The following is an 11,908-nucleotide window of genomic DNA, read 5'->3' as shown; positions in this document are numbered from 1 at the left end:
GCAGAAAGGGAAAAAAATACTAAAGTTGTTGGACAAGCACCCAGGGAAAATAAAAAGCTAGGTGCTGCATCAACAAGGAAGGACATAACATGGGGTGTTGTTCATGGGCCAATGCAGATTCTAAGAGTAATGAAAAAATTCCATGGAATTTTCCGCGTTCTATAATTTCTTGGTTTGTGTGTTTTTCAATGTTTGTGTATGGCAATTGACATTTGTCATGAATCAGACACAATTTTCTTGAATTAAGTTTCTTGGATTGTTTATGTTCTTAGATAGTATGTAAATGTTGCTCAGTACTATTGGAATAATAATTGTGTATGTTGTATGGCAATTAATAGCTTCAGGGATCAGTATTGCTTAATCTTGTTAATATACAATCTAGGGTGCTTATGCTGGTGGTATAATTGTTGGAAGGGATCGAAGTGCAACATAGTTATGCATTCGTGAATGCTGCAGAATTACAAGTACAAATTGAATTTGATTTCAACCTAAATTGAACACAATGTTTACTTATTTTGTTGGTAATTGATGTATTTTTTCTAGTTACCATGCTTAGGAACAAGTGCAGAAGATGCAAGCTGAAATGGAAAGACCAAAAGAACAAGGAAGTTAGCAAACCTCAACATCAATGGAGTTCCTTGAGTTACCAACAAAATTGAGTGTAACAGTCTCTACACATGAAGGAAATCCTTCAGTCTGAAGCAATGAGAGACTTTGTCAATTGTACTACCCAGGGAAGCAATAGTCCTTTTTTTTTAGGTTTTTTTTTGGGTTTAGAAGTGTTATGTAGGAAGAAGATGACATGCAAGGTTGTTTTTGGTTAACTGCATGTCAATTTTTAAATGGGAACTGATCTTTGGTTTGATGTGAGTAACATTATGAAAACCACAATGTTTTGTCCATTTTTGCTTTGTTAATGAAGATGAAAGAATCCTATGTATCAAATTGTATATTTATTAATGATTTGTTTGAAAATACTCTTGTTTACATCTTGATCATATGGTGCTTATTATGAACAAGTGCCTAACTAATACCATTTTCAAGATGAGATTAACATCAACACAAATAAACAAAAATAGGGTAAATGTATCATTCATACATCAAAAACATATATTCTTAAATAATCCACACATTCTTCTTAAGTTTCCATGTAATAGTCAAAATTATGTAAAAATTAAAAAAAAAATAGTATATCCCACCAATTGAGGGGAAACAAAACAGCTGCAACGATTTTCTTAAATTTTAATCATGACAAAATAAGTCCTTCTATGTACAATGCATCTTCACTATTGGTAGAGTTGTCGTCTCCTAGAAATCAGACTGGAAAGCTTTGCCGGTGTCAAGATCAGGTTGTGCAAGGGATGGAGGAGGATACAGTGATAGCGGAGGAGGAGATGGAGGATGCAGAGGTCGCGAAGGAGGAGGAAATGTCAGTTGCGAGCATAGCTCAGCAATGTCGCAACTGTGGGATAATACTCGTTCTGATTAGGGTTTGCTCACAATAAGGATGAGGACAGAGGCTTTGGTTGAGGGAAAGTGAAGGGAGATGGGATAGTTGAAGGGGACGACATGCTCAAGAGAGATGGGACAACAGAGGGATTGCGGATCCAGTGAGTGATTTGGGTTCGAACCCGTTAGTAAGTCTCACGTGAAGGTGAGATTGGGTCATTTTTTTAATCATTGTTTAGTTATTAAATTATTTGGTAGAATGCCACATCAGCGAAAATAAACAAGAAAAAGACATACATTGCCCGGGTGGACTTGATTGCATTGTTTCATGAAGTAGAGAGACTAAAAAAGCTTAAATCATAGTAAGAGGACTAAGAGGGCCATATAATTAGAGTACAAGGACCATTCTAGTGATTACACCTTTATAATACTAAAAAATTATTAATTTATTATGTTGGTGGTACTATAGATTTACATACTTATTAATTTATTAAAATTATTCAATTTGTAAACTGGTCCAATCGGGATGATGAAAAATATTATTTTAGCAAAGTTATTAACTTATCAAGTATTAATTTATGGAGAGCTCTTGCTTGCTCCTAAAAATTATTATCTTATTAATTTATCAAAATTATTAAATTTGTAAATCAGCCCAATTGGCCCTACTTGTATGCAATTTTTCACAAAAATATATATATATATATATATATATATATATTTTATACATATACATTTTAATAAAATTAAAATTATACAATTGACGATGATCATACACCACTTTGGTGTACCAATTGTATGATGGGCCCAGGCCGTGGCCCAGTTCAACCCACAGAAAACGACCACAAGCAGATCAAGCTAACGGGCCCAGGAAGTTGTACTGAACCAAAGCCCATTACTTCCAATTAAGCACAGTGCTGGTCCATTTTTCCGTTAATCTCCTCCGCGAGTCCATCTGATTGGAGGCTTCCAGCTCCGATAGCAGTCCAGAATTAGGGTTAGGGTTAGGGTTTCGCTTCTCATAGGATGGCGGGGAGGAGCAGGCAAGAGCTGGGGGTGGACGGGCAGAGGCATCTCGAGGAGACCATCGCGGCGGCGTTCCAGATCCTTTCATCGATGAACGACGAGCTCTGTAACCCTGCCCTCTGGTCGGCTACCCCTGCTTCGGCAGGGGCATCCAGCGGTGACGTCTCCACTGACTCCTCTCAGCCCCTCGAGATCGGTTCTGGTGGTGCGGCCGGAGGTGGTGCTGGCGGTGGCGGAGCTCTTGAAGAGGCCAGGCTTCGTTACAAGTCCGCTGTCTCTGCTTTGCGAGCCGTTATCACTGCTATTCCTACTTCCTCTCAGGTATACTCATTTCGTGTTTGTCTCGAATTGCAGCCCAATTCAATCAGCAGAACAAAATTTCATTTTGATTAAAGCTGAAATTTGCAATCGAATTTGGTTCGAAATTGTGAAGTTTAGGTTTAACTTAATTTTTCGACAATCTGGAACCGTGAAATATTGGAAATAATAATTAAAAAAAAAACATAGGACATTGCAAAGTTGAGCTTGTTTTTTCAGTGTTCTTTATTCATTAAAAACTGTGAAGTTTTGAGTTGAAGGGAAATCTACGAGAATTTTTATTGGTTCTGAAACAGCATTTGAAAAATTGAACTTTATTCACTAAAACTGTGAAGCTTTGGGTTGAAAGGAAGTCCATGAGAATTTTTATTGCTTCTGATGCAGCATTTGAGAGATTGAATGGGTTTGAATTATTTTCAGCAATCTAGGAACTAGTCATCACTGGTATCTTCTATGAGGGAATAGTGAAGAAACTTGGGATGAGCTAATTGCCATCCAAGATAGATTCATTCTTCACGTGGGGAACAGAGCATGAAGGATTATAGTATGTAGAGCATTATAAGAATACTCAAAGAGAGAATATAGGCCAAGCTTTTGTTCTTTTAAATTGTTCCATGTTAAGCTTGCCATTGATTTGGCCAGTTCTTGCAGTTTTTCTTTCTGCACCAATTGCATAGTTGTCTACTCTTTTGCTAAGTATGATTTAGGGAAGTTTGGTGAATATTATAGATTTGGATCCAATATTATGCTTTAGAAAGAAAATTCGTTTGAGCATGATTCATCATTAATTAGGTGTTATAAAAGATAATAATACTGTGAATTTTGACATATATTGTTTGTATGTTTTACTATATGGTGCGGGACATGGCGAGTTCAATTTTTCTGGAAATGCAGGAGGCTGGAGTTCTGGAAACAAAATTGGACCAAGCTGAAACTGACAGATTGGAAGCACGTCTATCTGTTTTGAGAAAGGTATGTCTTGCATTTCCTCTTGCTTTGTGCTCCTTTTCAGTTTTTGTTAACTTGATGAAAACTTCTCTATCTTTGAGTATAATTTGGTTTTGTGAATATGGTGTTTACTGGCAACTGAAGAAGCTTTAATGGTCTTCTCTTCTTTATGTGAGTACTTAAGCCATTGGCTTTTCCATGGCACTTATTGTTTTTTTTAAATGTGACTGTATCTTGTGTAGGACTGTCATGAGTGTTTTTATTATTTCTTAAAGTTTCATTTGTATTTTCCTGTTTTTTAGAAGTATTAAATTGGTGTTTTTTTGTCAAACTTTTACTGATTGAAATGTTGGTGGGTGCATATTAGAATGGAATTTGCACTTAAAAAAATTTGACATGACTCTTTCCTTTCTATTTTACATTCTTCCAATGACCTTGCATACAAGATTTTGATGACAAAGAGTAAAAGATATATATAGATATTGTTGCAATTGGTGTCAGAAGTCTGAATATCACATTGTCCTTTTGTTGGAAGGCAAAATGCTAAAGAGGAGACATTTTTTTGTAAATGAACCTAGGTCAATATAGTCATCAGACTGTCTTTATCCAAGATAGCTTCAACTTAGTTTGTTTACGTGCAGGCTTAGTATTAAAGACCAAGTTCTCCCTGTGCAATATTGAACCCAATGGCTTTTGATATAGATGTACTATGCCGAAAAATTCTATTCTATTTGTAACTTGAAAGGATTGATTGGATGTCTTGAGACATAGGCATGTGCAAATGCTTTCGTAATTCTTGTCCCATGCGAAATTTAAGGTATTTCTGATTGAAAACAAGATAGAGAAATCTTTCAAGATGGTCTGGGCATATTCACCTATGAAACATCAGTACTCATATGGTTGCGGGCTTTAAGTTGGTGTGGTCAAATGCGAGAAGTAAAGATCTGGATGAAGATAAAAAAAAAATGACATGAATGTTAAGAATGTAACAAAAGAGAGAGATCTAATTGATAGGGCAAAGTGAAGAGGACGTCTCATTTGATAAACTCTTATGTGTTGTTTAATAGCTTAGAATGGGCTGAAATGGAATTCTGGTTCTAGCTTTTGAATTCCCATGCCCTTGTTTTGGTTATGCATCAGTAACTGAGGATCAACATTGCATATTTTTTATGAGAATGTTGTTTCCCTGGAAAATTGAGAAAATCAAATTTTGCACTTGCTTACAAATTCCTTGGAAATAGATTACTAGCATTACACTAGCAAGATTTTAGGAATTACTCCTATAATTTATAGGCATCATACCTAAACTTGGTTTGCATCTCAGAAAACCAGGAAATGAAGATAACTTTCCTGAAAATATTCATTTGCTCCATCTTTTCATCATTTGTGCTCTTTTTATAGACTTGTATTACATGAACTAGAAAAAAAAAAAAGGCTCATAAATTCTCACAAGAACCCAAGAGACGCACATGGAAACCAACAAACTTAAACTCCTTAATAAATTTAAAACTCCTAAGACAATTAAAAGACTTTTGACTTTGACTGGAGGCTAAAAGGAACAAACATGGGTTTTGGTCTTTGGTCTCTTTTTTTTAACAAGTCTTCAAAGGATGGTTCCATTTTGCGTCAAACTTACATGATGTTTTATTCAATCCATAAATGTACACTAAGACCCTTTATAAAAAATAATTTTGCATGCTATTTTACTAATGTATTTATTTACAATAGGATCATTATAGAATCTTATCAATTTCACATTTTTATATTATGGTCTTTTAGACAAATGCATAATGAAGTTGAGTTATGTATATTATCCATTCAAAATAGATTTTTTGTGCATGTACTCCTCAAATACGTACTTGCATATATACCCCTATAAAGCTCATATATTTGTATTTATGCACCCATAAACACTTTTCTCTATTTATATTCCTTTTCAAATAAAATACATACCTTTGTAAAATTTATAATCATATATGTATGCCTTTACAATACTATGTTCTTTTATTTTAGATTTCTTGGGATTGGAGAGTTCTTTTTTTTACATTCATAAGTATGAAGGATGATATTCATTACTTGTTTTGCTTGAAATTAAAGTCTTATATGAGTTTCAATAAGATTTAAATAAGGAATACAGTTGGTTATTTATAAATATAATTTTAAATTTTCTTTAAGACTATATTAAGTGTTTTTTAGTTGTATCACTATTTTTATTTATTAATTTTAAATAATTTTTTATTTTGGCAAAATTCACTCCAATTCTAGCATGATCCAATCATGAAAATGGAAGCGGCCTTGTTATTTCACGTATCAAGACCAAACAGTGGAATAGGAATGTTCATTTTATCTCATTTTCATTCTCTTTCCATTTCAAATTATCAAAAATGCCCTAAGTAGTTCTTTGGAAGATCAGCTATTTGTTCCCACTATATATTAACATTTAAGATAAGGCCAAATCAAGCATTTCTTGTATGGTTTGTTGTTGAGAAATTATGTGATGTATAATTGCCTTGAAGCTTTTACCAACTAAGCTATCCTTGAAAAGCAGGAACTTGCGATCAAGAACAAACACCTAAAGCTTCTTATTGATCAACTGCGGGATCTAATCAGTGATATATCGATGTGGCAAAGCCCTTGTTCGGTGTAAAACTTGAGTCTGCTTACTGTAAGTGCCAACTGGTTTCTTGTAATTTTGAAAGTTTGCTCTAATGGACAAGTGGTTTATGAAAGGACCAACTAAGTAAATTGCTGTTGTTTGATGCATTTACCCATTTTTTCTTCATCTGTGAACTGGCTCATTTTATGCTTTCATAATCATTGGGAAGATTATTCTATTTATTCGACATCCTTATTTACCATTTCAATAGCAATTACTGAATTTCTAATTCTAATCTACTCAATTTTGAGCACTCTAGTCATACGAAAACTTATGGAATCAATATAGTAATATAATTTGTTTTCAACTCTAGATTATCTTTCTATTTTGGTATCCTGATTGTATAAAATTGGCTAGTTATTGTGCAGATCAAGTCAAATGGAAATACCAAAACTTAAAATTACCAGTTTCAGTCATGGAAGTAAATCTGAAATATGAAAAAAAAAAAAAAAATCATGTAGCTAATGCCTTATAATAAGTGCCCTAAAAATGTTCTACTTTTAACTAATTGATTAGAGGATCAATTAGTTGGGTCTCAATTCCCTATAAGATTACCAAGTTTGAAACATTCCTATTCTCGAATAAATCATTCTGGGTACATAATAGGCTTGCTGAAAAAGTTGAAATTGCCATTGCTCGGTGGAAGAAGCTATAATTGATGGGATGACAATTGCAGTTTTTTCAGTTGCCGGAGAGGACATTGCATGTATTTCCAAGCATGTCCATTTTCTCCCCATATCTCTATATTCTTTAGCTCCCAATTTTCTCATGATATCAAAAGCTTCAACACTTTTAACCGAGAAGATGTTCTATATCCTTGCCAGTGAGACATTCAGACATAGCAAGAGTTATAGTAATACACCCTCACCCGATGAGAAGCCTTTGTAGTGTCAGACAGAAAGACACATGCAAATACATATCTATTCCATCCTGGTTCTTTCGGTGGGTATGTGATGTGGCTTCTCAGTTTTCCTTTTCCCATCTTAGGCAGGTTGGATTCAGAACTGTGTTTAATTGTTCTCTGGTTTTTATCCTTATTTTTAATTATTCAACATTTTGCTCTTTGCTTGTATTCAATTTCCTTGCTGGTCTTCATCAATGTGCTTTCCTTTTGCAGTTGGATATAAAGGGCTTGTTTGGATCAGCTTATAGCTGATCCAAAAGCACTTATTTTATAAGTTAAGTGCTTATGATGGTTTATTGGTGTTTGGATTAGCTTTTTTGGATAAGCTGAAGCTGTAAAATAAGCCCAAAAACAGCTTATTTTATAAGCTACAAAAGACCAGTTTTTTTTATAAGCACTTAACTTACTCAAAAGTACTTTTCCCAAAAGTGCTTCTACAAAAGCCAAAAAAAGCACTTTTTTTATAAGCTAATCCAAACAAGCCCAAAATGGACAAGTTGTCAGATACACTGTCGAATGCTCGTTGTTGTTAAACATCGAACTGTCAGGTAAGTGTACTGGATGAGTGGTTGAAGTTGTTCGACAAGCAGGCGGATACCTTTTAAATTTGTGTTCAGTGCAGAAGACGATTCCTTGATTCTCGGTTTATGTTGCTATAATCAGCCAGTTTGCATCAAGCCTGAATGAAGAAAAGTCGACTTTTGACGGGGATGCATTTCGATAGAGCAATTGATACATTTGTCCAAGACATTCGATTGGTTAGCTTTGTATGTAGATGATTTTGATTTCTTCGATTTCTTCTCAAGAGTATCGGGACTCTTTGTGTAAAGCAATGTATCAATGTTGAAGGGGTTGTATTCTTCTTCTATACCTCTGGATACACTAAATGATAGCACCAGCAAACAGCATGTATTTTTATGCATCTTGGCGTGAAGGCAAGTAAAAGTTTTCATTTTTTTTTTAATTTTAATTGATTTTTTAACTGTGGGCCATGCAAGTAAACAAAAGTGCTTTCGGGTCAAGGACTGATTTAGACTGGGAGTTGCATCCACTCAATTTTGTAAAATTCATTAAATAATATTTAATTTTTTTTATTTTTTTATTTTTTTTTATTAAAACTAAGAAATAAAATCTATATAAAAACAATTAAAATTATCTGTGGATTTATATAAAAAACTCATTTTAAAAAAATTTCCTTCATCTCTCAATTTTGAATCTTATCTTAATCCTCTCATTTGATTTTTTCTATATCTTATTCCTCTCATTTGATTTTTTCTATACTGCATCTTTGAGGTGTGAATTAGAGAGTAGTTTTCAATTCTTGTTAAATCGTCATTCAGCTGTTATAATCCTCCAAGTATGTATTTAAAAAATTTAATAATCAATTTAATGAGGTGAAAATATCAAAATAGAGCTATTTTTTGGTAGAATACCCAGATTAGCCCCTTTATTATAGTGAAAGTGTTTTTCCAGTCCCCCTATTATTTTTTGTACTGCTGGGATCCCTCTATTATTATTTTTGGAAAAAAAAAACAATCTCTTTACCCTAACGGCTGTGAGTTTCTCTGTCTGGTGAGCTGACGTGGCTTAAAATTGGATTAAAATATTCATAAAATAATGCCAGAAATTCAGAAACATGCCATAGTGTCTAATTGACATTAAGCCTAAGTATTAGCTAATTGGATCCGCATCCAAAATCTGGATCCGATAACAGAATTAAACCCCATCTCCTCCACCTCCTTCTCCGCCACTGAAGGGCCACCGATGCTACGAGCACATCCAACGACTGTGTCCACAACCAACACCGGCCAGTCTCATTGAACCCAGAATTCATTCAATTCCACTCAGCCGAGGATTCTTCAAAATCTACTAAAATCCACTGTAGTGATGGTGCTTGCCGCCATCCACCATTAGCCATGGCCAGCTTCGATCTCTAAACTCCGTCCACCATCGCCATCTACTCTAGTGTCGCGACAAGAAAGTTCAATACCTGAGGAACACTAAAGCTTCATCCCTGAACTTGAGAATTGTCTTTGTTATTTTCTTTTGATTTTCATTTATCAATTTGAGGTCATACTGTATTGTGAGATAGTGTTAATCAGGAGATTCAGATGCATTGGTTAAGTTATTTGTGCTTCTCACCAGATATGCTACCAAATGTTGCTCAGCTTTTAGATATGTGTCATGCCTGTTACAAAACTTACAATATGCAGTTAAAAAATTTATGACAAACCTTACAATTTGCTAGAAAAACTGCAACAAATTAACTTGCAATATTAGAAAATCACAAAGAAGACCAATTCATCAAAACATCATGCACGATCAGAATTCATAAACTACCACAACCATAATTCACACTCAAACAAATCATGTTGTACCAATAATTCAAAGGCACAAATAATTCCTAGATTCATAATTAATCAAGTGGACCCATTATTAATTTCAGTTTTCTGAAGACAGCTGATTTAAGTTATAAAGTGGCATATACAAAATTGGAAGAGAGTTTGCTTCAAATTTGTTGCATATTACACCAATAGCAAATAGAGATCTGATTACATATTAGTTTTTTGGATTTCCAAAGCCAGGACAAACCCTGTTATTCAAAAGTCAGTACTACGTAAAACTTCCATAGCTTCAGGTTTGTTTATGTTGTTTGCTTGCATCAGTTGTCATGCTTTCCTGTGTACCTGGCATAGTACCTGTATTCTGAATTTCACCTACTCTTTTAACCATGATAGAATCTCTTGCCTGCACATTAAACAAACTAAAAACATTAGAATAATCCTCATGGTTGCAATTTAACACAATTAAAAGAAAAATTACCATCAATTCTTCTACAGTGACAAAAGAAGAAAAATGGGGAACATCCCTTCCTATTATAATTCCCCCTATGTATCTCTCCTAAACCAAAGAATAAGTGATTCCATACGAGCTATAGTGTAAAGTCAGTGAAGTTATTGTTAAATTGGAGAACATAGATATTACCTTCAAAATTTGGAAACTTCCTATAGTGTAAGAGGGTAAGGAGTTCTTTCCCCTGTATGCAGCTACATTCGCTTGTTGTTTTCCCTTTGGAGTAACTCCTATTTTATCAATTGTTTGGTCAGTTGCCACACTATTAGAATGAGCTACAACGGTTACAAATTTTCTTTTTGTTCTGCCTTTCATGCCCTATTTGCAGATTTCCTGCTGGTGCATAGACACTGTGATCTACAGGATTTACTAGTAACTTTCTCTTTCTCCTAGGTGCACCTTCTCCTAGGTGCAGTAGTCTTTTGTTGATGACCCCTTGGAGCAGACTGTCCTCCATGCCTTGTCTAGCTAGATAAAACATTAGTAACATGATCTATAAAAGAAATGTCACATTCTTGTGGGTTTTTATTGTTTTCCTACAAAGGAGATTTAAATATTAGGACTGTCAAATTTAGTAAGTGCTTTAATATCAATAAAGTAAAGAATTTTACCCCCACTCATATTTTTTTGTGGCCATGTGAGTTTGTTGTGTCCTTTAAGGCTGACACTACACTTGAATACCCTTCCCCTTCTTGAGAGTTTTGTTCTGTTCTTGTTCTTATCTTCTAATGGTTCTCTTCTTTTTTTATTAACATGTCTTCCATGCATCCTCTTAACCATAGGAGGCAACAGTGGTCCTTCTTCATTTGATGGCCCGAATTCTCTATCTTTGACTGGGTTCACTAGAGATTAATAGGCCTTAAGGTAATATTCCCTTCTGAAACACTCAGAGACAAATTCCATAGGGTCTGCACTATTGAAAGCAATAGAAGCGATAGCATGCTGGAAGGGAATGCCAGATTTACTCCATTTTCCACATAATCATACATGTTGCCCTAACATGACTACAAAAGTGTCCCTAACATGTAAGGCCAAGTTGTCCCAATATACTTCATGACTCGCACCCCCATTCCATTCAACTTGCCATTTACCACTCTTTTTCCTCTCCTTTTCTATCTTGGCAACTATGTTTGGTCCACAATCAAACCTCCATTTCCTCACAAACTCTCTTTTAACAACCAATCTAGTCATTACATACTGTTTAATGTCCTTTAGCATTGTTATGATAGGCTTACTTCTAGCATCTAACACAACTCCATTGAATGTTTCACACATATTGCTGTCTATAACATCACACTTAACTACATCAGAGAAAAATGCAACACACCAACCTGTGATAGGCCAGTTCTCCAACAAGTCCTTCACAGCCTCCTGTCCTCCATTCATGCTAGACATCAAATCTAGGTTATTTTGCATCTCTGGCTGGTTGGTTGACCTAGCAACATTCTAGAATGCAATTTGGAGGTCCTTGCCTTGGTGCTTCTTACCCCATCTTGCGTAGATGTGGCGTGCACACATCCTATGCTCAATGTGAGGGAACAAGTCATTAGCTTCACATATTAGACCCTGCAACAAAAAAAAATAGGGTTTCAATTCTATCATGATACTAAGAAAATAAAAAATTCACTTCATTTTGCATACCTTCTACATGTCACTAATCAAGGACCATCCAAGACCATATCCAATGCAGAGATTTTCCTTCAGCTGCTCAAAAAACTAGGTCTAAGCTTCAGTTGTCTCCTTTTGCACCACTACCC

General features: G+C 34.9%; 1 protein-coding gene across 5 annotated transcripts; it reads left to right on the top strand.

The window, feature by feature from the left end:
• The first annotated feature begins 2,395 nt into the window (after positions 1-2,395).
• Positions 2,396-8,248, top strand: LOC120270582 (mediator of RNA polymerase II transcription subunit 30). Of its 5 annotated transcripts, none has more exons than XR_005539628.1 (6): positions 2,396-2,793; positions 3,685-3,762; positions 6,287-6,403; positions 7,512-7,519; positions 7,784-7,846; positions 7,962-8,248. XR_005539628.1 is itself a non-coding variant. In XM_039277637.1 (5 exons), the coding sequence occupies exons 1-3, from the start codon at positions 2,473-2,475 to the stop codon at positions 6,383-6,385; spliced, it is 498 nt and encodes a 165-aa protein (XP_039133571.1). In that variant the 5' UTR covers positions 2,396-2,472; the 3' UTR covers positions 6,386-6,403; positions 7,512-7,519; positions 7,784-8,248. The 5 variants fall into 5 exon arrangements, 3 of the variants coding, with proteins under 3 accessions (XP_039133571.1, XP_039133570.1, XP_039133572.1); XR_005539627.1 differs by having other exon boundaries at positions 7,921-8,248; XM_039277637.1 differs by having other exon boundaries at positions 7,784-8,248.
• The last annotated feature ends 3,660 nt before the right edge of the window (positions 8,249-11,908 follow it).

This window comes from Dioscorea cayenensis, chromosome 10 (assembly GCF_009730915.1).
Source record: "Dioscorea cayenensis subsp. rotundata cultivar TDr96_F1 chromosome 10, TDr96_F1_v2_PseudoChromosome.rev07_lg8_w22 25.fasta, whole genome shotgun sequence".
Lineage (NCBI taxonomy): Eukaryota > Viridiplantae > Streptophyta > Magnoliopsida > Dioscoreales > Dioscoreaceae > Dioscorea > Dioscorea cayenensis.
The sequence above is the reverse complement of the archived record's forward strand: the minus strand, read 5'-3'. Positions and strand labels throughout refer to the sequence as shown.